The sequence below is a fragment of the Erythranthe guttata genome, chromosome 8, assembly GCF_056151865.1.
Source record: "Erythranthe guttata isolate IM_541 chromosome 8, IM_541, whole genome shotgun sequence".
Classification (NCBI taxonomy): domain Eukaryota; kingdom Viridiplantae; phylum Streptophyta; class Magnoliopsida; order Lamiales; family Phrymaceae; genus Erythranthe; species Erythranthe guttata.
Window position 1 is genome coordinate 18,638,231 of NC_142540.1, and position 25,983 is coordinate 18,664,213.

At 35.2% G+C, this 25,983-nt stretch overlaps 5 protein-coding genes across 8 annotated transcripts in view; 3 read left to right on the plus strand and 2 right to left on the minus strand.

Annotated features, from left to right (window-relative positions):
- Positions 1 to 490: 490 nt before the first annotated feature.
- LOC105962077 (DEK domain-containing chromatin-associated protein 1) lies at positions 491 to 7,726 on the minus strand. 2 transcript variants are annotated; one of them, XM_088822201.1, is made up of 13 exons: positions 7,569 to 7,703; positions 6,687 to 7,002; positions 5,784 to 6,596; positions 5,623 to 5,656; positions 3,843 to 3,922; positions 3,244 to 3,303; positions 3,034 to 3,141; positions 2,816 to 2,896; positions 2,648 to 2,716; positions 1,667 to 2,132; positions 1,476 to 1,588; positions 1,159 to 1,189; positions 491 to 1,034 (listed from the first exon to the last, which is right to left on the minus strand). In XM_088822201.1, the coding sequence occupies exons 2-13, from the start codon at positions 6,921 to 6,923 to the stop codon at positions 865 to 867; spliced, it is 2,262 nt and encodes a 753-aa protein (XP_088678327.1). In that variant the 5' UTR covers positions 6,924 to 7,002; positions 7,569 to 7,703; the 3' UTR covers positions 491 to 864. The 2 variants fall into 2 exon arrangements, with proteins under 2 accessions (XP_088678327.1, XP_012841806.2); XM_012986352.2 differs by having other exon boundaries at positions 5,784 to 7,002; positions 7,569 to 7,726.
- Positions 7,727 to 8,579: 853 nt separating this feature from the next.
- LOC105962076 (Na-translocating NADH-quinone reductase subunit A) lies at positions 8,580 to 10,633 on the plus strand. The gene is made up of 3 exons (XM_012986351.2): positions 8,580 to 9,021; positions 9,969 to 10,072; positions 10,157 to 10,633. Exons 1-3 carry the CDS (start codon positions 8,967 to 8,969, stop codon positions 10,436 to 10,438), a joined length of 441 nt encoding a protein of 146 aa, XP_012841805.2. The 5' UTR covers positions 8,580 to 8,966; the 3' UTR covers positions 10,439 to 10,633.
- Positions 10,634 to 12,916: 2,283 nt separating this feature from the next.
- On the minus strand, positions 12,917 to 15,860 carry KCO1 (Outward rectifying potassium channel protein). The gene is made up of 3 exons (XM_012986349.2): positions 15,379 to 15,860; positions 13,384 to 14,304; positions 12,917 to 13,293 (listed from the first exon to the last, which is right to left on the minus strand). Exons 2-3 carry the CDS (start codon positions 14,283 to 14,285, stop codon positions 13,131 to 13,133), a joined length of 1,065 nt encoding a protein of 354 aa, XP_012841803.2. The 5' UTR covers positions 14,286 to 14,304; positions 15,379 to 15,860; the 3' UTR covers positions 12,917 to 13,130.
- Positions 15,861 to 17,577: 1,717 nt separating this feature from the next.
- On the plus strand, positions 17,578 to 18,437 carry LOC105961872 (uncharacterized). Its single transcript, XM_012986136.1, has 3 exons — positions 17,578 to 17,598; positions 17,733 to 17,808; positions 17,965 to 18,437. The coding sequence occupies exons 1-3, from the start codon at positions 17,578 to 17,580 to the stop codon at positions 18,435 to 18,437; spliced, it is 570 nt and encodes a 189-aa protein (XP_012841590.1).
- Positions 18,438 to 21,517: 3,080 nt separating this feature from the next.
- The window catches only part of LOC105962072 (midasin-like protein), a 32,938-nt gene continuing 28,472 nt past the window's right edge, over positions 21,518 to 25,983 (plus strand). For 2 of the 3 annotated variants that reach the window (XM_012986347.2, XM_012986348.2), the window contains exons 1-10: positions 21,518 to 21,704; positions 21,901 to 22,026; positions 22,134 to 22,477; positions 22,797 to 22,881; positions 23,312 to 23,595; positions 24,121 to 24,306; positions 24,624 to 24,784; positions 25,255 to 25,364; positions 25,442 to 25,561; positions 25,762 to 25,840. In XM_012986347.2, the coding sequence (XP_012841801.1) occupies positions 21,922 to 22,026; positions 22,134 to 22,477; positions 22,797 to 22,881; positions 23,312 to 23,595; positions 24,121 to 24,306; positions 24,624 to 24,784; positions 25,255 to 25,364; positions 25,442 to 25,561; positions 25,762 to 25,840 (1,474 nt within the window). In that variant the 5' untranslated portion in view covers positions 21,518 to 21,704; positions 21,901 to 21,921. The remainder of the gene's footprint in view (positions 21,705 to 21,900; positions 22,027 to 22,133; positions 22,478 to 22,796; positions 22,882 to 23,311; positions 23,596 to 24,120; positions 24,307 to 24,623; positions 24,785 to 25,254; positions 25,365 to 25,441; positions 25,562 to 25,761; positions 25,841 to 25,983) is intronic. The other variant, XM_088822204.1, reaches the window with a different exon arrangement.

Sequence of the window (25,983 nt, forward strand, 5' to 3'; positions counted from 1 at the left end):
AAATTACTAAAAAATATCTCATGTTTGAATGAAAATACCCCTTTCTCAGCAGATAGATTCGACACCGTAAGAAAGGACATGCAAGGCAGTAACATCATTGAATGGTGATTATAATTACCCAAAACAAAAGGGTTTTCTCGTAATTTAATCTTACTTCAAGGATTGGCCGTAATTTATCGGATGAAATTTTATCTAAAAGAATAAAATACAATTAATGGTGGTAGGTTTTAAGTTGATGGTCCACTAGATAAGAGAGAGTTGGGAACACATGTCAACGTCCTTTTTGTATCTTTCCGCAAGTGCTCCACTAACTTACTTTACATGATTCATCCATTTCTTCAACCATTACTCCCTTCTTCAGTTACAGTTGCAGTTTATTTTACATTATATATATCATTATTATTCATTTATACACAAGAATACACATATAATACTTCTAATAAAAAATACTGAATAATTAATAAAAAAAAATAATAAATAACCATGCAAGTTAACAAAAGACAATCAAAAGTCTGAAATTATTTCCTCCTATTACAGGGTGATAATCATGAATACATGAGGAAGTAAAAGAGAAACGCTACGAATGTTATCTCGTCTCGTTGCGCACGCACAACAACAAGCCACCTTCAAACTGTTAAATTCTATCAACACCTAAGCAGTTAAACAACACTAGCAGCAAATAAATTACAGCCTTACTCGAAGAGTCGTGAGGGGGCGAGGAACAACTGCACTAACATAATCTAATATAAATTACAACACATACGAACCTGAAGAGAGTAAGTTATATCTATATATATATATTATATAGTGTACACCAAATCTCTCTTATGTGCGGTTTTTTCTTTCCAGCTGGCTAAAAGGTTGTCAGGCCTTGACACCTACGCTGGAAGGTTTCTTCTCGTTCGTCTTAGAATCGTCTTCTTCATCTTCCTCTTCATCGGCCTCTTCAGCATCGGCTAGCTTTGTGAGCTCGTCCTGGATTATGCGCTTTATTGTCGGTTTTCTAGACGTCAAATCCATGTTGAACTGCTTAGCTGAAAGGGGTAAACATGTCTTTTTGTCATGCGAAGTTGTTGGGCAATTCAATTCCAATATCATTGAAAACTCAGTGAGAGAATAAAAGAGAAAAAAGGAAAGATAAGTTTCGGGGGAGTTTACCAAGCAGCTTCAGAATGTCCGTGAAGGTAGACTGCAAAATAGAAGTATATTTTGTATATCAGAAACGGAACAAGTCAACGAATTACAGAATGAAATTACGGAGAACTAATTCCTAATTTCACATTTTCTTTACAAAAAATATATTTTGTATATCAGCTTCAGAATGTTCAATCTTTTCAGACGAGATCAAGTCTATACCATGACAAAAATAATTCACTGTCCAATCTAGACGTTAAACATTTTAGAAATGCGTGTAAATCCACTACCTCTTTACCCAAAACCAGAATACATGAAAGAAGAGGGCTACAGAAACTTACCGTATTGAAATCGACCTCCTTGAGGATCTTATAAATCGCATTTCTGAGTTCATCATCGCTCGGATTAAGTGCCGCCTCCTTGAGCTTCTCTTTTACTTTCAGAATCTTCTTCCCTGAATTTGAACATAAACGAAAGAATATTCAGAAAACTGATTATATTCAGAATAAAAGGGAATAACTATAATTCTCACCAGCACTCTCCTTTGGAGAGGATTTCTTTGGAGTTGACGACTTCTTGATCGGTTCCTCTTTCTTCTTGATTGGTTCTTCTTTCTTCTTAGCAGAAGACTTTTTCGCACTTGTTTCTTCACTAGCGCTTTTTGGGCGGCTTGATGGTGATTTTGCTGGGGCTTTTTTGGGTGGAGGGTTGGCCTTTTTAGAGATGGTTATTTTCTTGGTTTTAGCTTTTTCGGAAGATTCCTTCTTTGCAGATGACTTTGCTCGTTTTTTCGGCTTTTCTGTGTCTTCATCTGACCCCTCTTCGGGTTCACTTCCTTTCTCCTCACTTTCAGCATGTTCAGACACCTCATCGTCCGATCTTTCAGGAGCACCATTAATATCTTCTTCTTTCTCCTTTTCTGATTCGTCTTCTGATTCAGGAGGGCTGTTCTTTGCCTCTCCACCCTTTTTAGACGAACCTTCACCTTTCTTCTGACTCTGAGAATACCAGAAAAGGGAACTGGTTAGAAGAGGTGTTTATATGCGACATCTTTTATTTATTCAAAAATATTAACTTCGACAACAGGTGAGCCTGGAAACCCAAATAATACTATCTTATTTGTAACCTTTAGTACTCATGTGCCACACACCATATGATTTAAAGCTACAGATGCAAATGCAAAACCTGCCGAACAACGACTCGGCATATGCGTTGCCTAAGGAGTATGCACATATGTGCGTGTAAGAGTGGCTGTGCATGCTAATCCGAGAATACCTAGTACAGTGAACTTTATATTTATGCGCGTAGTCATGTGTATGATGTAGTGATAATATATTAGGTTCAAAGAAGACAAAGGTAAAAGAAAATGCAAGAGCAAATTCAGGACATTGGTAGCAAGATCTTGTTTATCTTTTTAAATTATTAATTGCAAAATAAAACTACAGAAAGTAGCATAAAAGATTCTACACTTCTAGCTTTGAACTGAGAAAATTCAAAAGCGACGAGAAAGTACCTTCGCTGAGCCTTTTGATGGGGTAGCACTCCCAGATGCCGTTTTGCTGACCCGCTTTCTCTTTTTTCCCTTAATTGATATATCATAACATACATTCTTAAGCTAACTGAAGGAAGAAGTTTATATTGCCAAATAAAAACGGGGAAAAAGAATAGCTTAGTGTCAAACCTGCTCCGATTCAGCAAGCAAATCAGAGGTTGTCGCCTGAGGTTCCACCAAAAACTCTAACAACTTTGCAACCATATCTTCCTGGAATATTAAAAGCAACGAAAAAAATCCGATTTTAAAGCTCAGAGGGAAAGTTTGTCAAGGTGGTATGATTCGTGTGATAAATCAAGAGGAGCACACACTGTGAACTTGCATCATTTAATACGAAATAAACAAACCTTCCTCGTAGACTTGGTAATTGGTATATCGAAAACATCACAGAACTCTGCTAGTTTCTCCTTGACACACTTGTCAAGTTTTTCTTTGATTTTGATAAATTGTTTTTCCTGAGAAAAATGTTCATTTGAAACTTAAAGTTATAACATATTTAAGAAAGAGACAGAGAGAATAACAATCCAACAGCAAGTCAATGTTGAGCTTCTTCTTACCTCATTACCATGCCAAACAAACCCCGAGAATCTTAAAATGTTGGTCTTCACTTGAGCAGCCTGGACAACTCAAATAAGTATGTAAACAGATAAATATTCCAAAAGTTATCGACAAAAGCAAGATTTTTAACCTATTGAATCATATCCACTATTTAAAGGCTACCAGGTAACCAAGGTAAGGAAAATAATTAACAACTAATACTCGAACTTTACTTCAGTCTCAACATCAGCGACAGCAAAAAAAAAATTAATAATAATAAGAAAGGTAGATTTGAAAAATTATATCCAACAGTGACTAAAATATTCGTGGCAGACACTAAAAAATAATACTTTACTCTACACACAATCCAGAAGAGTTCAGAGCAAATTCTCGAGATCAGTAATAGACAAACAAAACACGGCCATGGAGTTTTATATATACGGGAATCTCTACACAACAAGTTTAATACTGGATGTCATGAGGTATATATAGATTAAAAGAAAACGATTTAGTAGATTATGGAAGAAGAAATTTACTGTTACTAAAAAAGATGCACCGAGTAAATGAAGTAATATAAAGAGCATACCCAAAACTAAGAAGAAGAACACTAAAGCTTTACCTTTCCTCTCCTTCCAAAAAGGATGGTATGCAGCAATTTGAAAGTATCTTCGGCCTTCTTTCTTGAAATCTTATATGCCACTGATAAATAAAAATGGTTTAGAAAATTACAAATACATTCACACTGCTGCGCAGATCAATATACTATGATGGCTTAATTCCACTTTGCACCCTTGAAATATACCATTTTGGCACTTTGCACCCTCGAAAAATAATAATAGCACTTTGCACCCTCAAAACACAATAAATCATTCACAATGCACCCTCAATTGAATAATAAAGGCAATTTTATTTTTCATTGGTGTTTTTCTTTTTAGGGTACAAAATAAAAAAAAATTGTTGTTTTCTTGAACCTAAAACCTAATTTCGAGCGGACAAAGTGCGAAAAAATAAAAATTACACCGGATTATTTTAAAAAAACTACATTATCTTACAAAAGAAAATAAAAAAAAAATAATCTTTTATCACTAAATTATTCGATTGTGGATCTTTTATGTCACTGTTTGTAAAATATTAGGTGAAAATATTTGGAAGAAAAAATAATTTTCAGATAACTTGATAACGTAATAGCTGAATGATTTTTTTTCGTAAAATATTTTATTTTGATAAAACAATATAATTTTTAAATATGTTGTGGAATGTATTTTTATTTTTGAACTTTATAGTTTTAAAATGATTGATGAATAAAAAAAATATTTGACATTTGGCATCCTAAAAAATATCACTACAAATATTAAATTTATATTTTTTAGCTTTAAAAAATCATTTGGGGTGCATTATGCATGATTTATTGTATTTCGAGGGTGCAAAGTGCTATTAATTTATTTCGAGGGTGCAAAGTGCTAAAATGGTATATTTCAAGGGTGCAAAGTGAAATTAAGCCTACTATGATCTATGACACATATAAGGCAAGCTTTAAATGAAATTGTCAAGAATATCGAAGTACATAACCAACACACGTAAAAATCAAAATTTGTATATTGAAAAGAAGGTTAGGAAGAACTACAGTTTGGCAATGACTTAGATAGATACACATAGTTATCACAAGAGCAGTTCTTAATGTGATTCCGAAAATCAGTGGAACCTATTTTCTGGGTAATCATCACTCAGCAAATGGAAGTAGTTATAAATTCCCGCCAGGCTTTGCTAACAAAATTTGAGTTAATGGAAACGGGGATTAAAAATTATCTCGCTACATATCCCGCCATAATCTAACAATGGAACACCCATTTTTAGCTACACTTATTACCTCATCATTCACTTTTTTATATTAAGTTTGGCCATAAACAAATCACTTAAGCATAACCAAGGTTTAAAAAAAAAGGAAAACAAGAGAGCAGATAACATAGTATATGATATAAGAAACCTCGCTACGGATCATTCCTTTATATATAAGGAGATAAAATTCCTTGTAATTAGTTTGGACCATAAATGATACTCTTCGTAACCCACTACATCTACAGAACTCTCCAGAGGGCAGATAATATAGTATGTTCAAAACACCGTCACCAATACCTACCCCCACCCAAAAAAAAACGAAAAAAAAAAATTGTAAAAGAGGGAAAAGAAGTATTGTTAAAGACGTCAAAAGAACTACCAAAATTTCATCAAAAAAACCTTGTAGCATGACCACGCAGTTTGCACAGAGAGAGCAACTAAAAAAGTACAGCTAAACAGCATCATAAATATAGAACTTACTGCACATAGGCAAAACAAAAGGTGAATGAAAATGTGCAAAGAATGCATGAGATAAAGGCAACAGCTTTAGTTTAACACCGTACCGTTTGGGATATCTTTCAGTGCAGTTCCACGACCCTGCAAAATGAAAAAAAAAATCGCAAAAGGGTAAACCTCCACCAGTTTCATTGATAGATAATACCTCTACAGAGAACTATATGACAGAAATGGCGGAAAAAACAAAGTAAAAACTTAAAGACTGCACCTTTTCAATAAGAAACTCTCTGGAAGAGTCCTTCTCAATAGTCGCGACCAACCTTTCCACGGATTTTCGCTCACGTACAGGGCGATCAAGAGTTGAAGCTGCAGGTGTTGTTGGCTCCTTTTCCTTTTTCTCCACTGGGGTTTTAGGCTCTTTTTTCTTTTTCTCAGTTGGGGATTTCTGTTCTTTCTCTTCCCCTACATTTTCTTTTTTCTTATTACTGCCCTTTTTCCTAGCACTACTCTTTGATCTCGGACGTTTCTTCGTAGCTTTTTCTTCTTTAACCTCTTCTGGCTTTTCTTCCTCCTCTTCCATTCCATCAGCCTCCTCTTCAACCTTATCCTCACACTCTTCCTTGGCTTTCTCCTCAGAGTCTACCTCCATTTCTTCACTCTTAAGTCCATCCTTTCCTCCATCTTCTCCACCACTTTCTTGCTTTTCTTTGTCAGCTTCAGTCTCTTCCTTCCCTCCCTCTCCTCCTTCTTTTGCTACAGTTTCATCCTCCACCTTTTTTTCATCCTCGACCTTTTCTTCAACCTCAGCCTTTTCTTCAACCTCTGCCTTCTTTCCATCCTCCGCCTTCTTTTCATCCTCTGCCTTCTTTTCTTCATCCTCCACCTTCTTTTCATCATCCGCCTTTTCTTCAACCTCCGCCTTTTCTTCATCCTCTGCCATTTCTTCATCCACCGCCTTTTCTACCTCCTCCACCTTTTCTTCATCATCTGCCATTTCTTCATCCACCGCTTTTTCTACCTCCACCGCCTTTTCTACCTCCACCGCCTTTTCTTCCTCCTCCGCCTTTTCTTCATCCTCAGCCTTCTCGACCTCCTCAGCCTTTTCTATCTCCTCAGCCTTTTCTACCTCCTCAGCCTTTTCTATCTCCTCCGCCTTTTCTTCATCCTCTGCCTTTTTTTCATCTTCCTTGACTTCATTGACATCTTCTTTGTCCACATCCATTTGTTGAGCCTCAACTTTCTCATCATCTGCTTTATCTTCTTCCATTTCTGTCACTTCATCATGCTGCTTCCCTTTACTATCGGGTACTGTCTCGGTATTTTCCTCCACATCAGTCTTTTTCTCAATTTCCGTGCTGCCATTTGCAACAGGCTCAACCTTATCGGTAATTACATCTTCTTCACCCATAATAGCTAAATATGAGGTCTGTGCTACACAAGAATCTTTTCTTTTTTTCCCCTTTTTTTGCTAACGAACCCGAAGTACACTGAGGAAAAATTCAAACAGGTCACCTCCATATATCATCACAGCAGTTAATAGTAGGTGCGATAGAACAACAAAGGCTAATAATACAAAGTAAACAAGTTTAGATCAGAAGCATTGAAGCAAAATCCCAACTTCACATACATACGAAAACTACAAACAATTGGAACTGCAGCACAAGAATCGGACTAAGAGAGAACATATCCTATGCAAAATTCAAACGGAACAAAAAAAAATCTGAAAATTTACAAGTTCCTACACAATAATTTAAATTGCATTTAATTGGGGAAAAACGCATGCTTTCACATAAACAAGTCCTATATACCCTAGTAAAGATCTACAGCATGAAATCATAGAAATCAACTCAGTAAAAATCACAGAACTTTTCAAACAAAAAAACGCAACAAACGGTTCGAAATTCTCACAAACAACACGAAACCCTAACCTGAAGGAGACAATAATTCAACAAAACAACTCGAAAACCCCAAAAAATTAACATAAAAAAAACTGAAATTCGGCTCGGAAGCAAAGAGGTAACACGAAATTCGAACAAGATAACATGAAACTTACGGCGGAATTTCGAGATTTAAGTCTCGCAGCTCATTCTCCAACTGAAGTGGTTTTTTGAGAATCTGGTTTTTTTTTTTTTCTCTCTCTAATTTATGTTTTCAGTTTTGTACTTATTAACACTTCGAACCCCAACCTCGCTTTTTCGGGCTTTGGGTTTTATAGCGCGGACTTCAAATCCGGATTTTAAATCCATTTTAATGCCATGTCGGATCGGGGAGCCAGACACTGGGCGGATTTCTAAAACAGGACCACAGCGAACGGCTGAGATCTGATTCAGCAGGAGCGTATTGAAACTAGCGGCCCAGATTTCGTACTCGTTTGAATTGTGCACTGATCCAGTTACCGTTGACTAATAGCACCACGTCGCTTTATTTGGGCCTGCATTATGTATGGGCCTTTTTGTAATTTTACTTTCGGCCCAATAAGTTTGGCCCAAATCAAACTTTTTTTTTTATCTAGATTGGATGAAACCGGGAAATGTAATAACCTTGCTTAAATATATATTTTTTTCGATCCCAACCCCGTAAAAAAATATTAAATTATTAGTTCGATAATTTATTATTTCGCTAAATTAATAGAATTTTGTTAGTCCCGACCGTATTAATTTAAAGAGGTTTAACTGTATATCTATATATTATTGTCACCCATGAGTTATGGTCAAATTACGAAATTCTCCCTCTTGTTTGGGTAATTACAGTCAGCTCCCTCGACTATGGTTATGTTACAAAAATACCCCTCCAGAGGTAAATTTAGGGATGTAAAATCAGTAAAACCGAACCGAAATTTCAGTACGCCAACACTCCATACCGTTTATCGAACTGAATATACGATTTGGTTCGGTAAATAACCGAATTACATAAATTTTATGTAAAAATGTTTAAAAGAAGGGGTGACTGTAATTACCCAAACAATAGAGTTTTTTTTTTTTTTTTTGTAATTTGGCAATACCTCAGGGGTGGCCGTAATTTTGCCCTATCAATATAAGATTGGGTAAATAGCGTTTATCCCTTCTGGTTACAAGTTTTTGCAGACGACTCCTTATACTCGTAATATCAGCATCTAACCCCCTCGTGGTTTATATGGAAGCTTCCCTTAATTTTTCGGTAAAACTTAACTGCGCATCTCAAATTTCAAAATATTCTTTTTTTTAGATAAATAAAATAAAATTAAAAATTTGGGGTTGCCAAATGGCAGAAATGAAAATCAGATTCTTCTAGGTTTAGGGCTTTGCTCCTTTTCCACTCTTTCCCCCCTTTGTATCAAAGTCACTCCTTTTCAAATCAGAAATTCGATTCGATTCAACATACTTTTGGATTATGGCGATAAAGCTTTGATTTTTCTCTTTCCGTCTGTAATTAATCATTAGTTGAACGGAAAATCCATGATCGGCAGCATCAAATGGACCCTCTCCCGGCGCAAACCACTCCTTCCGTTGAAGAAGATGATGAATGGGGTAGGTATTCTACCTTCTTTTCCAATTGAATCAGCAAATTTTATTAATTTAATTTTAATTTTAATTTTGATTGCTTTTTCTACATTCTAATCGGAAATTAATTTGCTGCGTACGTGTAATTTCTTGGTCGGCGTAATCTATGGGGTTTAGGATTTTGTTCTGTTCAATCGGATTTGGGTCAGTAACTTTGTGTGTACTGCAGTCGATATTTTTTTTTTTGAATTTGGGATTATAATTTTGAATCAGAATTTTGTGCTGCTGCCCAATTGAATTCTGGGTTTATTTATATTGTTCGTCCCCTCACCTTTTTTCCCTTGATGTTTCTCGTTTATGCACGAAAACTTCGTTCCGTTACCGTATGTTAGTGTTTATGATGTTTTCGATGATAACTGTAATCATATGATTGATGATAAACATAAATGTTAGTTAAGAGTTATTTGACTTATTTATGTTGTATTTGATTTTTGTTTTAGCGAAAATTTGTTGTTGATCATGAATCTGCCTTCTATAGAGTGTAGAATCTAATCGGTAAGTTATCGAAATTGATGCATAATTCACTTGCGGGAAAGCGCGTGAATATTGAATAGCTTTGTTGGTTGGGCGGTCATCTTCCCGTGTTTTGATTGCTCGCTCTAATATGTCGTCTCAATAGATTCGTAACATTTCTTTTTCTCAATTTGATGTTTTAAATACTAAATCAAGTATGTTGATTTCATGTAGCAATAAATTCTCGTTTTTCAATGGACTTCAGCACGAGTCATGTGAAGCGTAGTAAATTCTTACAGCCTATAGATATTAAATAATCATCAAAAAAGAGTAAATTGAGTGTCGGTAGAATCGACTCTCGTTTCAATCTTTATATTGTGAGATTTTGGTCTTCAATCAAAATGCATATTTCGACTGTCTATTTATACCAACCGTTCTTATTTCGATTTTGGTTTTGCTAGATACCGATGGATATGTAATTCCAAGCTTGGAAATCGAAGAAGACACAAACGAAAACGAAATTTATCCTCCGAAAGTAGAAGACTCCAAATTTTCCGAAGTTCAGGTACTGCATAAAAAAGGTTCCGTTTCCAATTTCTGTAATAAATGTTGGTCGAAATTGATCTCAATACGCCTCGTTTTTTGGTAGGCCGTTAAAGAGGAGAGCATATACCTCGGGCCCCACGGAGCTCCTCCGTCTCAAGCGAAACAGCAAGAGCAGAACTTTAATACCCGAAAGCAGAAGTTTAAGCAGCAACTTAAAGAAGCTGATAGAAAACACAGCGGTTCTGGTCGAGAGAATAAAGTCGATAATTTAAGGGAACTTGTCGGTGGTGGAAAAATGGCCTCGATTGCACCCAACAGTTCTTCTAGAGAATGGCTCGACCCACATTGTCACGAGTCTCAATTCGAGAAAAGGCGTCTAAATTAGAAATTTTTAGAGTTTTTCTTTCTTTTTTTTTCGGGAATTCGGCGACGTAAGTTTGGGACTACATTTTATTATTATTATCATCTTCTTCTTGCTTCTTGGTTCTGTAACTGCTTCAATAAGTTCTTGAAATTTGTACTGGTTAAAAGGTTTTATGTATTTTGGGGATAATTTGAATGCAAATTTTGAATTTAGAAATTTGGTTCTATTCATTTTTCACGTGCACGTGCGATCATGATGAGAGGCCCCCACCCCCACCCTACCCCCCACACAGACAATGTAATAATTCAAATTCAATGTCAGGTACAGTAATATAATAATTATTAAAGATGAAGCTATGACAATTTTGTTTGAATTGTGTACCTACCTCCTCATGTGACCTCTAGGATTTGTACTAACAATGTTGCAATGTGTAACAATGTTGCAATGTGGAGCGAGGTTAAGTGCTCGTTTTGCTAAACTTATCGTAAACAGCTGATAAGCTCGTCTGATAGATTGTTTTTCCTTATTATAAGATCTTAATATTTAAAAAATGGTGTAAATCATAAATGTACTTTTTTTTTTGTAAAAAATGATCTTATTTGTTTTCGAGCATCTAATTTTTTGATTTTTTTTAAGAAATTATCAAATATTTTTAAAGAACTTATAAGCTCTTAAACATCTTATAAGCTCTTTTTAACAACTTATAAGTTTAGCCAAACATCAACTAAATTTTATTTTTACTTTTAACCACCGATAAATTTGCTTAGACAACAAAGTAACCGACACCTTCGCGAGTATTATGATATCGAATGGGAATTGTTTTTTGCGGTTTGAAAATTGCTATTTGCGGTTTCTAACAAAACCCAAAAAAAAAACACTTTATTTCACTAAAACCCCAAAACTTTCCAAAAACACCCCCCAAAACGCGTAAACGCCCAACTTGGGCGTGCAAGCTGCATTTGGGCGCCCGAGTTGGGCGTCCAGTGCAAAAAAAAATATATATATATATATTTTTTTTATTTTTTTTTTGAAATGTTCGAACGCCCAAGATGGGGGCCCATCTTGGGCGTTCGAACATTTTTTTGCGAAAAAAAAAGCCCTACAAATTGATTTGTAGGGCTTTTTAACATGAAATTGGTTCCGTAATCGACCTACCCAATGCATGTTACACATAAAAGAGTCGAAATTACATCAAAAAATCGAAGCCCAACCCTTCTTCAAGCTTGATTTCGAATTTTCGATTTTTTTTTTTTATTTTTTTTTGCTATTTGCAGTTTTGGGGAGTTTTTTGATATTTTTAAAAGTTTTGGGGGGTTTTGTTATAAACCGCGAATAGCAATTTTGTGATCGCAAATAGCATTTTCGATCGAATGGCTCCCTAAAGAATTTCTAATGTATATTTTAGTCCAAAAAGAAAAATCATAGATTCTTAAAGGGTAATTTGGTAATTACCAATTAACAAATTATATTATTTCTTATATATTTTGGCCGGGCATGGGTATTTTGGGAAATTGCCTTGTAAAAAGCGAATCAAATCGGCAACACTGTAAATATGTAAAAATATTTACTGCCCTGCTTTTTAAAAGGCCTTCAAAAAACTCTCTCCGCAGAGATTCTCCGCCGCATAGAGAGAGAGAGAGAGAGAGAGAGAGAGATTGAAGGTTTTGCCAGGTCAGCGCGATGGCGAAGGAAATCGAAGAAAAGCTTCTCAAATTCAAGTTCCACATTCTCTTGGCCCTAACTTTCAGTTTATTTATAATCTTCATCTGCTATCTTGCGCCGAGTTTTGTCGATATTATCAACTACTTCTCGCCGCTCCTCGTATCGACGGCGCTATTCCTCGTCGCCGCCGTTGTTTTCGACCGGATTTCTCCGCCGTCGCCGGAGTATCCCGGCGAGAAAGCGGGCGAGGGGTTGTTGGACTACGTGGCCGGCGAACTGGTGGCCGGAGGCGGAGTAGTACTCGTGGCAGAAGAAAAGATAGAAGAAATCGTCAAAATCGAGTAGAACAAAACGCTTTTATTAATTTTTCCTTTTTCTCTCTCTCATCAATCATGAATTTTCATTTTTGCTCGAAGAAAAAAGATTGATTTAAATCTTTAATTATTTATTTATTTAATGAAATCATTATCATTAAATTTATTATTATTATTTTTCTTTTTGTTTGTTTGCCCTATTATTTCAGGAATGAATTTGCACATTAAGCATGAAATATTATTACACATCAAAGTTCATAGAATATAACATTAACTGCACCTCGTACAATTGTTTTGTGTTGTAACAATTAATAACCCATAAACATTTCTTAGATTTCTATTAATTTATATAAAAATATAAAAAGAATTGTGTACAATAGCATTAATTAATGGCCCCCTTCATAATTTTTTTAATGCATTCGGCCCTCTCGGAATTAAAATCCTGGCTCCAATAGTGACCATAAGATCATCGATTTTCATTTTTTTATTATTCCCAAGACGAACTCCAAATTAGGAAAAAAAAAAAAAAGTTATCCAAATATACATCAAACGACCGATTACTAGAGTGTACATCAAACGAGGTAAACGTCGTTTGATGTACTAGAGTATACATCAAACGAGGTAATCGTCGTTTGAATATACATCAAACGACGATTACTAGAGTTAATCCTGCTTCACTATATAACTCACATTCATAGGTAAAAAAAACAGTGGGGGAAAAAAACACACTCACAGAATCACTTCTTTGTTCGAACTGATTGAGCTAGAGTGACGTCACATAGGGACAACGTACCAGATTGATCGACATCAAGGTTTTCGAACTCGTCCATCAGAACCGATATGTCTTCTTGATTAATCTTTCCCATCTCCTTCAGCTTATATATAACGAACTCCGCAGCCCTATTTCCACATACATCAAATCATTAATAAAAAAACAAAAATAAAAGTTAATTACACAATTAATCCCGAAAAAAAGAAAAAGTCACTAACCCCACTGATCCGTCGTCATCAAGATCGGCCGACTCCAAATCCACATTCGTCATCTTCCTCGTAAGAACATACTCGATCAATTCCTTCTGCTTCTTCTCCGTATTGAACTCAGCTATGTAGCACAACAACTGAGCCAAACAAACGGTGCTCGTCAAAATCCAAACTATGGCGAAAACACGTCCGTATTTCGTGGAGAAGCTCTTATCCCCGTACCCCAAAGTCGTCACGGTCGAGCAAACGCAGTAGAAAGCGTCGACGAATTCCAACTTCTCAACCAGTACTAAGAAAACCGTCCCAACTGTAATCAGCACTACGAGAAACGAGAAGGTCATCAAACACTTGTACCTCACTTTGTTCGTCTCGATCTCTTCGAGAATTTCGGTGGGGCCCAGTTTCTCGCGCATGTGCATTGCTTTAATAAGCAGCATTTCTTGCTTCTCGACGAGATAATCCGCTCCTTTGCTGAGCGTTAGGCCTACGAGAGCCATTCCGGAAAAGACGAAAGCACATGCGAGAAGCTTTGTGGCGGCGGTGTTGGGTACTAGGTCTCCGTATCCGACAGTTGTCATTGTCACAATGCAGAAGTAAACCGAATCGAGGATCCCATCGATTTTGTCTCCTTTTATTTGGTTTCCGACAAAGTAAAAGCAAGTTGTGCCGATGGTTAGGTAGAGGAATAAGTAAATACCCACTTTTTTTATACTCGGGTGTATTTTATCCCAAAGGTATTGTGAAGGTGGTGGGGCCGTTTGAGAAGCCCCGTTTCTGGGGTTGATTTCGCTGGGAAGATAATCGGCCATTGGAGCACTTTTGCATCGGCGGAATCTTCGCCTTTTAGGATCGAGTTGAGATGCGGTGCTTAGTAGTTTTCTTGATAAGGAGTTTTCGATATCATTTTCCATTTCGAACGGTACAGTAACCCTATGGCCAAAAAGAAAGTTTCGTTAAGAGGAAGCACGTGATCTTGAAATGCGCTAAGGTTGCGTTTGGATGAGACGATTTGGGTAAATGGGATTTCGAATGACTACAGATAATATGGATTTGAAATCCTATATATAACGATTTGTAAAATAACGCAAGACGAGAAAAAAGGATACGGAAACCCATTGCAAAATAGATACATCGAAACAAGTTTGACAGATTTGACTACGGATCGGAGTCACTTCAAATCATCAAGATTTGGATTCATTGCAAATCCCTCAATCCAAACGCAGCATTTGGATTGAAGAATGTGTTTGGATTGAATGATTTGAAATGAATCTAGGTTGAGTTTGTATTGAGGGATTTGAAATGAATCCGAATGGAAGGATTTGAAGTGAAATCCACCAAAATTCATTTCAAATCCCTCAATCCAAACACACCCTAAGGGATTTAAAATCCACCAAAATTTCTCAAAAAGCAACTTAAAATTAGAGCTATAGATTTAAAATCCATTGTCAAACAACTCGTTCCAAACAAGCGCCAATGAATGAATTCGTGATCACGGATTTGAAATCCCTCCCTCAAATCCTCCCATCCAAACGCGCCCTAATGCCGCGTTTGGGTGGGAGGATTTCAGGGAGGGAGATTGAACTCAAATCCAACATATAACGACTCGTAAAACAACACAAAAAAACGAGAAATAAGGAGACGAAATCCATTTGCAGAGTAGATGCATCCAAACAAGTTCAACGAATTTGTTATTACGGGATCCGATATTCTCCCCTTAAAATCATTTGATCCAAACGAACCCTAATGCAGTATTTCGTGAGAAGAATAACAAACAATGCCAAATCAATTACTTCGAATAACAAAAAACATAGCTAGTGGCAAAAACAACATCGTTTCACTTTCATATTTCCGAGCTAAGACAATCGAACAGAGTTGAAATTCAGTAAGCTCAAAAACTCAGGCGCCAAAAAAATTAACCCAATAAAAAATCGAAAAAAACCAAATCGAGTAAAAACAAAATCACTAGCTACTGGAAGAAGAAAAAAACGTCGTCGTTTCACTAACCGGCAGAATTGTTCGATTCGGTTGCGTTCTGTCCAGAAATTATGATTCGTGCAAGTTCTACTGTTGATCCAAATCAATGGCGATTCTGTTTATTGGATGGAAACTTGGTCGGAGAAAAGAAATAATTAATTAAAAAATGAAAAAGGGTTGACAATTTGACATTAAACCTTTTTTTTTTTTTGTTCTTTATCAATTCACACTAGTACTATGTGTAGTTGGGTACTTTGGTATAATGAATACACGGAGCTCACTCGGTTTGAATTTCAATCGGTGACCACCCCTAAACTTAGGCTTAATTACGAAAAAACCCCTTTTTCATAATTATCAAACGTGATGTTTGTTTTCATCTTACACCGACCGACCCCTTATGGTCAGTGGCGGATGTAGACAACATTTTAAGGGGGAGCGAATTTTATAGGAAAAAAAGCGAGGTTATGATTTTGGGGATTTCAGGGGTAGCGGCCCAATTTTTTTTTCGAGTTATTCACAAAATATTGCTGAAATAAGTATATATTTATAATTTTGAAGTAAAAATATATATTTTAGTAGTTGTATTTTATATTGTAATAACTAATAGAGAAAGAATATCTAAAAACACATATTTGTATAATAGTATGTCAAAAAGTAATAAAAAAAAGTTGGAATATTTTTTTCTGGGGGCGGCTGCCCCCCTCCCCCTTAGTAAATCCGCCACTGCTTATGGTGTTATTTTTCGCGAAATTTTTTTGATGTCAGGGAATATTTTCCAACAGGCCGATTATACTTCTATAGTCGTGAAAAAAAATTTATGCTACTTTTTAAAGAAAAATATTATCCTCGTAGAACTTTTACACGGAATATTTATTCTTCTTAAAAACTACATTCACAATTTTTGTATTACCATTACACCTCTAAGACTAAAATTTGTTTTTAAGAGATAGCGTAAATAAAATGACACGTATGTAGGAGTAAAATCGTCATTTTTTAGAAATATTCCTTGGAATCAAAAAAATTCTGTTAAAAAATAAACTATAAGAGGGTTGAAATAAGACGGAAACAAACGCTAGAGTATTTTCCTTAATTATATATAGATGAGGTGTTTTCCGTAACTAACCTGATCAGTTCATGTGGATTTCGGAATTTGCCCAATTTCAAAACTACTAGTGGACAAATTGATATATTGATATAAATAAACATGTTAGTTCAACTCCAAATGAGGGTTGGTTCCTTGTGGGCACCAGGTCCGGGTCCGCTGGGTCCTGGGGGCGAGGGATTTCGCCTTTTGGTGCAATGGTGCAAATAAACATGTTAGTAATCGAAAACTTAATTTATTTAATTAAATCACGGTGGACAATTATCAATTTAAGTCAAACTCATAAAAAGACCTCCATGATGCTTGTTAATTAAAAAAAATTACATGTCATTATAACCTAAAAAAAATATGCTCAAATTAATAAATTAATAAAATAAACAACAATTGCTTGAGAAACCATCCGCATACTGTTTGAAAGATGAGTTATCTTTACAAATTAATTAAAAATAAGCATATTTTCAAAACATTATAAAAGTAATGTCTTTACATTTCTGTAAGTTTGACCATAAAACGTAGCAAAAAATTCGGTACGTTTCATAATCAGAGGGTGTGTGTAACACATCCCATAATTTTATGGGTGCAAAGTGAATTTTGCCACTTTTATTATCCCAATATTATGGGTATTGGGCCATCTTAAAATATGTCATAAAATAGCTTGGGGCTTTGAAATAATGGGTGGACTGCTTTTTTTTACGTGGGCTTGTAAATGTTAGATATACAAATGAATGTAATAAAAAATACGCAATTATTTATTTAAAATTACGATTTTTTCTTTTACAATATTCAAGTGAATAGAACCAAATAAATTAAAAATTAAAAATTAAATAATACAATTTAAAGCACTAATACACAAAATGAAGTGAATTGATCTAAGAATCTAATACAATCCCTTAATGGATTCAAGAACATATTAATCGAATAAATAATACCTTAACTAACGCATTGTCGGCACTAATACACATGGCAATTACATAATCATTTATAAATACAAAGATTCATTTTCTATGTTACACTAATTTAATTACCAAAAATATACACTTGGACACAATATTTAATAATTTTTAAAAGACCCCATAATTCATTTACACAAGTTGCATTACATCATCATCCTCTGTATCAATTAAGCTATGGAGCCTTATGCAGAAGCAGTAATTACACCATTTATTTTTTTTGTTTCGATTATTATTTTATATATAGCTTTTAATTTACTCATTTAATTTTGTATTAATAGTTTAACTAATTTCGCATTCTAATATATTTTTATTTTTTATTTTTTTTGTAGAGTTGTGTTTTGAAGGTGAATGTTCATTGCCAGTCTTGTAAGATGCATATGCTAGAAGTTCTTGGTTCAGTCTGTGGTAAAATATATCATATCAACATTTAAATAATTATTTTATATATATATATATATATATTAATAATTAATTATTAGTGGCATTTTATTTCATATTTGATTAGGACAATTTCTAACAAATTTGTTTTTAATTTGTTTGGGATTTTATTTTATTTTACAGGAAAATACAATGTGGACATAAATTCTGAAGAAGGGTTAGTGAGAGTGTACGCATTAGTCGAGCCGAACCTACTATTGAAGGCCTTAGCTAGAACAGGGTACCACGCGGAGCTGAAATCGGTCAAGCTCCGCCACCCGGACGTTAGTAAAAACTATTACTACAATAGCGGATACGACCCGTATAGCCACGGATACGGGTACAACAGCTATGGATCCATCGAAGACCCGTATAGCTACAGTCGGGCTTTACCCGACCCGTATTCGTATGGTTCGTATGGTGGACACCATTCAAATTACTACCCATCGACAAGATCCATGTCTCCGTACCATCATGGGTCGAACCTGTACCATCACGGGTCGAACCCGTATTACTACGGGTCGGCCTACCCGCAAGCAAGGTACGTGCCATCCTACCCACCCAAAGAGTACGACCCGTATGCTGATGAACCGACCAATTTTTGCAGTATAATGTAGTTGTCGCACACGTTCGATTTTTCGTTTTATTTGGATACATCGTACTTTGAATATTTATTAGTAAAAAAACACTTCCCTTTATATATGTGAAATAATGATATCTATGGATTCTTTAATTGATAAATGTTTGGGGGCCACGGCCCCCTTTCATATCCTATGCTGACTCCGTCACTGGGTGCAATATATTTGCATTTATTAAAATTATAGATTTATAATTGTTGCAAGAGTTGATTTTATTTGTTGATTTTTGATAGGTCGATGTATTCACATAGGAGGACTGGACCATTTCATTTCTGAAAGATTTGAAGAGATTTATTTATTGATTTTAATACAATGTTGGAATAAATTAAAAGTTCTTAGAATTTTTTTATTAAATATATACTCTCTTGTTACATTTTATTTGAATTTGATGATTGGTAATTTACATTTCACTTAATAAATAGTCTAATTATTCTCTTGTGTAATTATTTTTAAAGAGGCCCAAATGTTTTTATTTATTTGCTTATTATAAAGTTTAAAATATTTTTATTGCTCATGTATTATTATTAAAATACCTTAATAAAAACAATGATTGAAAATTGAAAAAGAAGTCATAACATGCAATGTTTTCAAACCGGACCGGACACGAAACCGGCTATACATTCGGGTCACGGTTGAACCGGTTCAATCGGGATCGACCCGGGTTTTTTAATTTTAAATTATTTATTTATATTTAAAATTGATTATCTTAATATAAATTAAAACATATTTTGATCCTTAACTATCAACATAAAATTAATTCTTTATTTTATCTATTAATTATATAATCATATTTGAAACACAAAGAAAATTAATTCTACAATATAAATGATAATTAATTATTTAATAATATAGTCAATATAAATTACTAACTCAAACCCTAATTTAGTTCTTTGTGCCGTCTGTTCATCTTTTGCCTCTTTTTCATTCCATTCAACAATGGTGCTTCCCCTACCCAACTAAATACACATAATCAAATATTTCACTAAATCTGCAGCAAATCGGAAAACCAAACATTATTCCCCCTCCGCTCCTTTATGTTTCGATATTGAATCCGGTTTAACCCGGTTTTCAACTGGTTCAACCGGCGGTTTTCGCGGTTCAATCGGCGATTTTTCGTGGTTCAACCGGCTCTTTTCCGGTTCCAAATTAACTGACCCCGGTTTTTGACTTTTCCGGTTCTTAGTGTCGAACCGGACCGCGCCATCACCGGGTCCCGGTTGAACCGGTCGGACCGGCCGGTCCGGTCCGGTTCCGACAACATTGATAGCATGTTTAAGTGTTTGGTTCTTAATATATATAAGACTAACTAATGAAAATTGTTTGGTTTAAGTACTGTTGCACAATGGGAGAACTAATAAATAATTTTTCAATTAGTCGAGATTAGAGCCATTTTTCCCACATTTATAGCTCGATACAAAAACTATTGGACTAATCAAACATATAGTCTAAGGGCTCATTTCGTTAGAGCTGATAAACTATTACATTTGATAATCTTTTTAAAGAGGTGATATGCTACGTCTTAATTTTAAGTTTAATTTTTAAAGTGTTTGAATAATGATTTTATAAAATATTTTTACTCATTATAAGATTTTAAATTAAAAAAATGGGGTAAATGTACATTAAGAAATTTTTTTTTAAACACTTTTTTTTAATGTTGAAAAAATCTTATTTGATCACCAACAACTTATTTTTTGCAATTTTAAGATCTTTTTGAAAAAAAATACAAACACTTTGAAATAGCTTATAAACTCTTAAACATCTTATAAGCTCTTTTTAACAGCTTATAAGTTTAGTCAATATCTCTTTTCATATTCAATAGCCCATGATTAATCTCATTATACTTGGGTAATATTAACTAATATTCCAAAAAAATAATTGTGTATTTATGGTTTTATAATTATGTAAAAAGTATTAAGGGCAACTTACGGCCACCCAAAGGTGTGGCCAAATTACGAAAAAACTTCGTTTTTTTGAATATTTTTACATAAAATTTATGTAATTCAGTTATTTATCGAACCAAATTGTATATCCAGTTCGGTAAACGGTATGAAATGTTGGCGTAACAAAATTTCAGTTCGATTTTACCGATTTAACATCCCTAAATTTATCTACGGGGTTTTTTTCGTAAGATAATACATAGTTGAGGGGTAGCTATAATTAACCAAACAGAAGGGTGGTTTTCATAATTTGACCATAACTCAGAGGGGTGGCCGTAATTTTTCCAAAGTATTAATAATAATAAAAAAAGGGTATATTTTACTTTACCCCCTTGTACTTTGGCTGGATATCACTTTATCCCATTGTACTCTCAATTGCATCGATTTGCCCCCTTGTACTTTGGTTCGATATCACTTTACCCCCTTCTACTCTCAATTGCATCGATTTGCCCCCTTACTTGAAAAATTGTCTCAATGTGGCCCTCGCCGTTAGTTTTCAGACCTATGACCTTAACACTGTTTGATTTAAGTATGAAACTTACTAAAATGTCACCCCTCCAGTTTAAATAATTATTAAAAAATAAAAAAAATAAAAAATAAAAAAACAACAAAAAATAAACAATAAAAAATAAAATAATAAAAATTTCAAGACAGCGAGAAAACATAGTTCACGACGCCAGCCACAATTTTATTTTCTTTTATTAATAATTATTTAAACTGAGAGGGGTGGTTTTTTTTGTAATTTTTAAACTTAGATCAAACGGTGTTAAGGTCAAAGGTCTGAAAACTAACGGCGATGGCCACATTGAGATAAGTTTTCAAGTACATGGTGGCAAATCGATGCAATTGAGAGTAGAAGTGGGTAAAATGATATCGAGCCAAAGTACAAGGGGGGAAATCGATGAATTGAGAGCAGAAGGGGGTAAAGTGATATTGAACCAAAGTACAAGGGGGCAAATCGATGCAATTGAGAGTACAAGGGGGTAAAGTGATATCCAGCCAAAGTACAAGGGGGTAAAGTGAAATTTACCCTAAAAAAAACCACTACCCATTCCCACCAACCCGACCCGGAACCGTACCCGACCCATTATGTATAAAAGAGGCTCCACATTCCGTCCCGCCGACTGTTACTATCCCCGTATTTAAGACATGCAACTAAAACCCTAAAAAAAACCAACTCTTAAACCCCAAACCTCTCTCCTGGGAGAAGTTTTTTTCACGGAGAACCATTTTAAGAACCTCAGGAAAGAGAGAATTTAAGAGAATAATCCGAAGGAGAATTTGAACAACTCTGCAAGAGTACTTGATTGTAAGTTTTGAGTAATTTTTATTTGATTATCATCAGTTTTTTTTTTTTCAGTAATTTTTGTTGGATTATCATTAGTTTTTCTTTTTGAGTAATTTTTATTGGATTATCATCAGTTTTTTAATTGGAGTAGTTTTTATTGGATTATCACCAGTTATTGGATTCTAATTGACATTTTTTCATTGTTTGATAATTTCAGTTGCTGTATTCAAGTTTCTGGATGGCGGTTGACGGGAGCTTTTCTCTCGAATCGGAGCTGCGGAGGTTTCTCCACAGGTGCCCGAAGCTCAATTCGGTCCCCTGTTTGGATAATTTGTTGAAGAAGGTGTGTGCACATTTTTCAAAGATACGTTTTTTTTTTTAATTTGAAGTTTTGGTAAGTAGAATACAATGATCACCTGAATTTTCTTCGTTATGATTTGAGCGATTTAGGGGGACAGAATCACAGAAGAAGAGGTGGTGCTAGCTGTTGGGCAATTGGTTTTGCACCCAAATTACACAATCCCTTTGTTGGGATGCTTTAGGCCTATAGCACAGAGAATTGTGGAGAAGACAGTGGGGTTGCTTCATATGGTGCCGAATTTGCGGGCAGACAGTGATGATTATATGGAAGAATTCGACGAAGAAGGGTTTCTTAGAGAGGATGAAAGTGTAGATTGTGCAGAAATAGTTAGTATTATTGATGTTTATGTCGTAAGGGGGAAGTGCTTGCGTCTTCACGAGCTCGCATGTCTGGCCTTTTGCCGAGCTCTTGATTTGATTCCTTTCCTGTTGGGGTAAGACAATTCTTTTTCGGTTCTTGAGTTTCTACGTATCACCGTTTCAATTTTTTTGTTGTTGTGATTATTTTGTTGTAATCGTAAGATAAGCTTTATTTGATTTTGGAATGATATTTGATATTCTTGAGCAAAAACTAGTTGCATTTAAAAATAATGTTATTTGGGGCATATGATGCTAATGAAATTATATGACAGAAGTTGCATGTTCGATGGAAGAACATAATGTCAAAATGGAGATGAGTTATAGAGATGATATTTGGCACCATTTCCTTCTCTGCACTAGTATAAGTTATAACACCTTTCTTCTCTGCTGCAGGGATATTTTAAATTATTTTAAAGCTGCTCCTGCTCCATTCGAAAGAATTAAGCAGTGCACATCAGTTTCAAATGCATTAGCTACGGTAAGAGCATCTTCTTTGTTTTATTTTGCGATTAATTTTTTTCGGTTGGGTAGTCAGTGTATTTGCAATCATCCTTTTACTTCTCATGATTGAGATCTGCTCGGAAGATGCTTGTCAGCACTGTGCTATTTATAGTCTACCTGCAAATTGTTGGTGGGGGAGTAGGAAAATAACACAAACAATCTTAGTAATGTACCATTTCACATGGGAACATTGTCAACCAACATCAATGACACAATTGCCTCATTTATATTTTTGTTGAGTAATCAATCATTTATATATTTTTGTTTGGGGGGGGGGGGGTTCAGGTCATAGAAGTTGACTTAGAAAGTAATGTCGTTTACTGTTCCAACAGCTCTACTTCTCTTATTACAGATTAAGTACCATTTTATTTTCTGCAACTTCTTTTAAAGCTTCATCTGTGTCTTAGGGACCAAGTCAATTGTTAGATGTTGCCCGAGCATCTTACCGTTTTCTCATATTGGAGCCGGAGGTTTTCACGACGTTGTGGGATTGGTCGTGTATCTTGGAGATTGTAAAGCAGCCCGCGGTAAATGATGCTGTTTCAAGAAATATTATATCGGACCTGAGGTGGTGCAGCATCGGTATTTTGAAGGTGGTTTTGAGGTTAAATTTTACAGCATCTGCAAACCTTGGTCTTGAACCTGCAAACCGTGGTCTTGACTCTGAAGAAGCTCTTCAAAGTTATCTTCGGTAAGCTTACTATTTATTATGAAGTCTTACAATGGGAAATATATTTCCCTATGGAGTTTGTAACTGTTCAGAAGCAGAAATCATCTTGGTGTGAAAGAGGGGAATCATGGAATTAATCCAATGTTTTCCCGACAGTATCTAGTTATGTGTTATATAACAAGTTGACACGAACTTGAGTTTTATATGTTGTGACAGTACTCTCAGTATCTAGCAAATAACTATGCATTGTGTAGTCAGGACGTATAATAATGGAGAAGTGCCATTCACGTAGTGTTTGCGTTAATAAATATGAAGTGTTTTTTATTTTATACCTAAAGCTCAGAAATTAAGTGGTTTATGAAAGAAGCCAATTACATGGAAAATAGAAGACACTTGCCACTGAAAAGGAAATTGTTTTGTTAAGTTTTGATACAGGTCTATTTTTTCGGTTTTCGAAATTGTAAATATTTTATGGGATTTGTATTTTTATCCTCTACTATTTATTTTTCTTGATTGTATATCTCTTTCCTGTTTTCCTGTTTGGAGCTGGCAAGAATTTTGTATGGATGTATCATTGGAGAAAGGTGGTTGGTATCTTGAGTCGTCTACCGAAGAAGTTGAGGCAGTGGTAGGAAGAAATGCCAATCGGAGAGATGGTGGTTCTTTGTTCAGATGCTCTTCAATGCCTAATGAGATAAACCCATCAAATCAGATTGGCATGTCGGTTACCGGGTAGGTTTTATATAATTGTAATAAGAGCTATCATTTAAATTTTTATGTAGTTGATGGTTTTCTGATCTAGTTTGCTCAGAAGTGAGTTTTCATTGGGAATATATTTGTTCTTTCTATATGATGGTGGTGTTGTTTAATTTGGAATAAGTAAGTTATCAAATGGTGTACCTTCTTTGCTTTGAGGTAGATGTCCGTTGACCTGTTATTCCCTTGATGATCTCATCTAATGCGTCTGTTGCAAGGAAATTTGTTCAAATTTATGCCATCCTTGCATGGCATGCATCGTAATTGACATTCTGGACCTTCTTGTCCTGCAGAAAACCTGCGACTCCTTTTATTTTGACGTCTGCTATGACACAAAGTTTTGAAATGGCCTCTTTGGCTGTGAATCAGAGGTGGCCTGTGCTTCTTTATGGTCCTCCTGGTTGTGGTAAAACTGCACTTACTAAGAAGTTGGCCCATGGTTATGGTAGTAGAGGTATGTCTTCTAATTGTTGCTTTAACATGTCCAGTGACTTCGACTTACTGGGTCTTGTCATCATTATGAATGTATTTACTTAGTGTGTGTATTGGCAGTCGTCCGAAGTCCATCTCACTTGGGTATAAACTATGAAATGTCCGTTTCTGGGAGCAATTTTGATACTTACTCTGATTTATAACATAACCCAACTTGATGATAAATGGTTTCTGGTTCTAGGAAAGTACTTCATAACTTGTTTGAAATGTTCTATCATAATAGAGTATAAAATGTCCATGTTTCAGATAAAATGTGTTCGTGTTCCACGTAGGAAGTCTATTAATTGAGAACATTGTAAAGACCAAATTCCAGACAGAACTATGAAATGTCCTTGTTTTTGAAATTGCATCTAGTAAAGCTTCATCATGTAATTTCTTTATGCATTCATAGAACCTTTTCTGATTGTTAACATCTACTGTCGGACAAAATAGTTTTATCCATTCACATGGACGATCAGATTGATGGAAAAACACTGCTTGGAAGTTATGTCTGCACTGATCAACCTGGTGAATTTAGATGGCAACCTGGTTCTCTTACTCAGGTTTGTAGTCAGCATATGGTTTAAATTGCTCTGCCCCATGATATCTTTTTATAACTTCAATGAGATATATTTGGCAGGCTGTTCTTAATGGTTTTTGGGTTGTCTTTGAGGATGTGGATAAAGCACCACCTGACATTCTATCAATCTTATTGCCATTATTAGAAGGTTCAGTTACTTTCTCAACTGGCCATGGCGAGGTATATACTTTCTGTCTTTTGTCTCTGAGTTCACTAGAATGGGTTTAAATAGTTACATATTGCATTATCGGAGTCTGTATGCTCAGTTTTTTTTTCAATGTTTGGTGTCTGTTTTTTCACTTGTGTTCAACATCGTTTGATGTGCTTGAAACAGTCGGAAAGATGTGTTCAATTTTAGTGATTATACCATTATCATGCAGGCAGTGAGAGTGAACAAGAATTTTAGGTTATTTTCCACCGTGACAAGCTCAAATCCAGACGCATCTCGGTTTATTGAAGGTTTTTGCTTTGCTTTCTTTTGTAGTTCGGTTGTTGCATATATATATATATATTTTATGTTAGTTTGATTGGACCTATAACTTCTTTATGCGTGTCGAATGAGAACTCGTGAAATGTCTTCAATTAGATGCTTCTCAATCATG

Bases quoted from the DNA above. Each gene is read 5' to 3' on its own strand.
- LOC105962077 (XM_012986352.2), bottom strand. From the start codon at position 6,923: ATGGGTGAAGAAGATGTAATTACCGATAAGGTTGAGCCTGTTGCAAAT. The intron at 3,304-3,842 runs GTAAAGCTTTAG...TGAGTTGTCCAG, and splicing joins TTTTTGGAAGGAGAGGAAAG to GCTGCTCAAGTGAAGACCAA. The intron at 2,897-3,033 runs GTTTGTTTATTT...TTAATATTCCAG, and splicing joins TTACCAAGTCTACGAGGAAG to GAAGATATGGTTGCAAAGTT.
- LOC105962076 (XM_012986351.2), top strand. From the start codon at position 8,967: ATGGACCCTCTCCCGGCGCAAACCACTCCTTCCGTTGAAGAAGATGAT. The intron at 9,022-9,968 runs GTAGGTATTCTA...TGGTTTTGCTAG, and splicing joins TGAAGAAGATGATGAATGGG to ATACCGATGGATATGTAATT. The intron at 10,073-10,156 runs GTACTGCATAAA...GTTTTTTGGTAG, and splicing joins CCAAATTTTCCGAAGTTCAG to GCCGTTAAAGAGGAGAGCAT.
- KCO1 (XM_012986349.2), bottom strand. From the start codon at position 14,285: ATGGAAAATGATATCGAAAACTCCTTATCAAGAAAACTACTAAGCACC. The intron at 13,294-13,383 runs GTTAGTGACTTT...ATGTGGAAATAG, and splicing joins GATGACGACGGATCAGTGGG to GGCTGCGGAGTTCGTTATAT.
- LOC105961872 (XM_012986136.1), top strand. From the start codon at position 17,578: ATGGAGCCTTATGCAGAAGCA. The intron at 17,599-17,732 runs GTAATTACACCA...TTTTTTTTGTAG, and splicing joins TGGAGCCTTATGCAGAAGCA to AGTTGTGTTTTGAAGGTGAA. The intron at 17,809-17,964 runs GTAAAATATATC...TTTATTTTACAG, and splicing joins AGTTCTTGGTTCAGTCTGTG to GAAAATACAATGTGGACATA.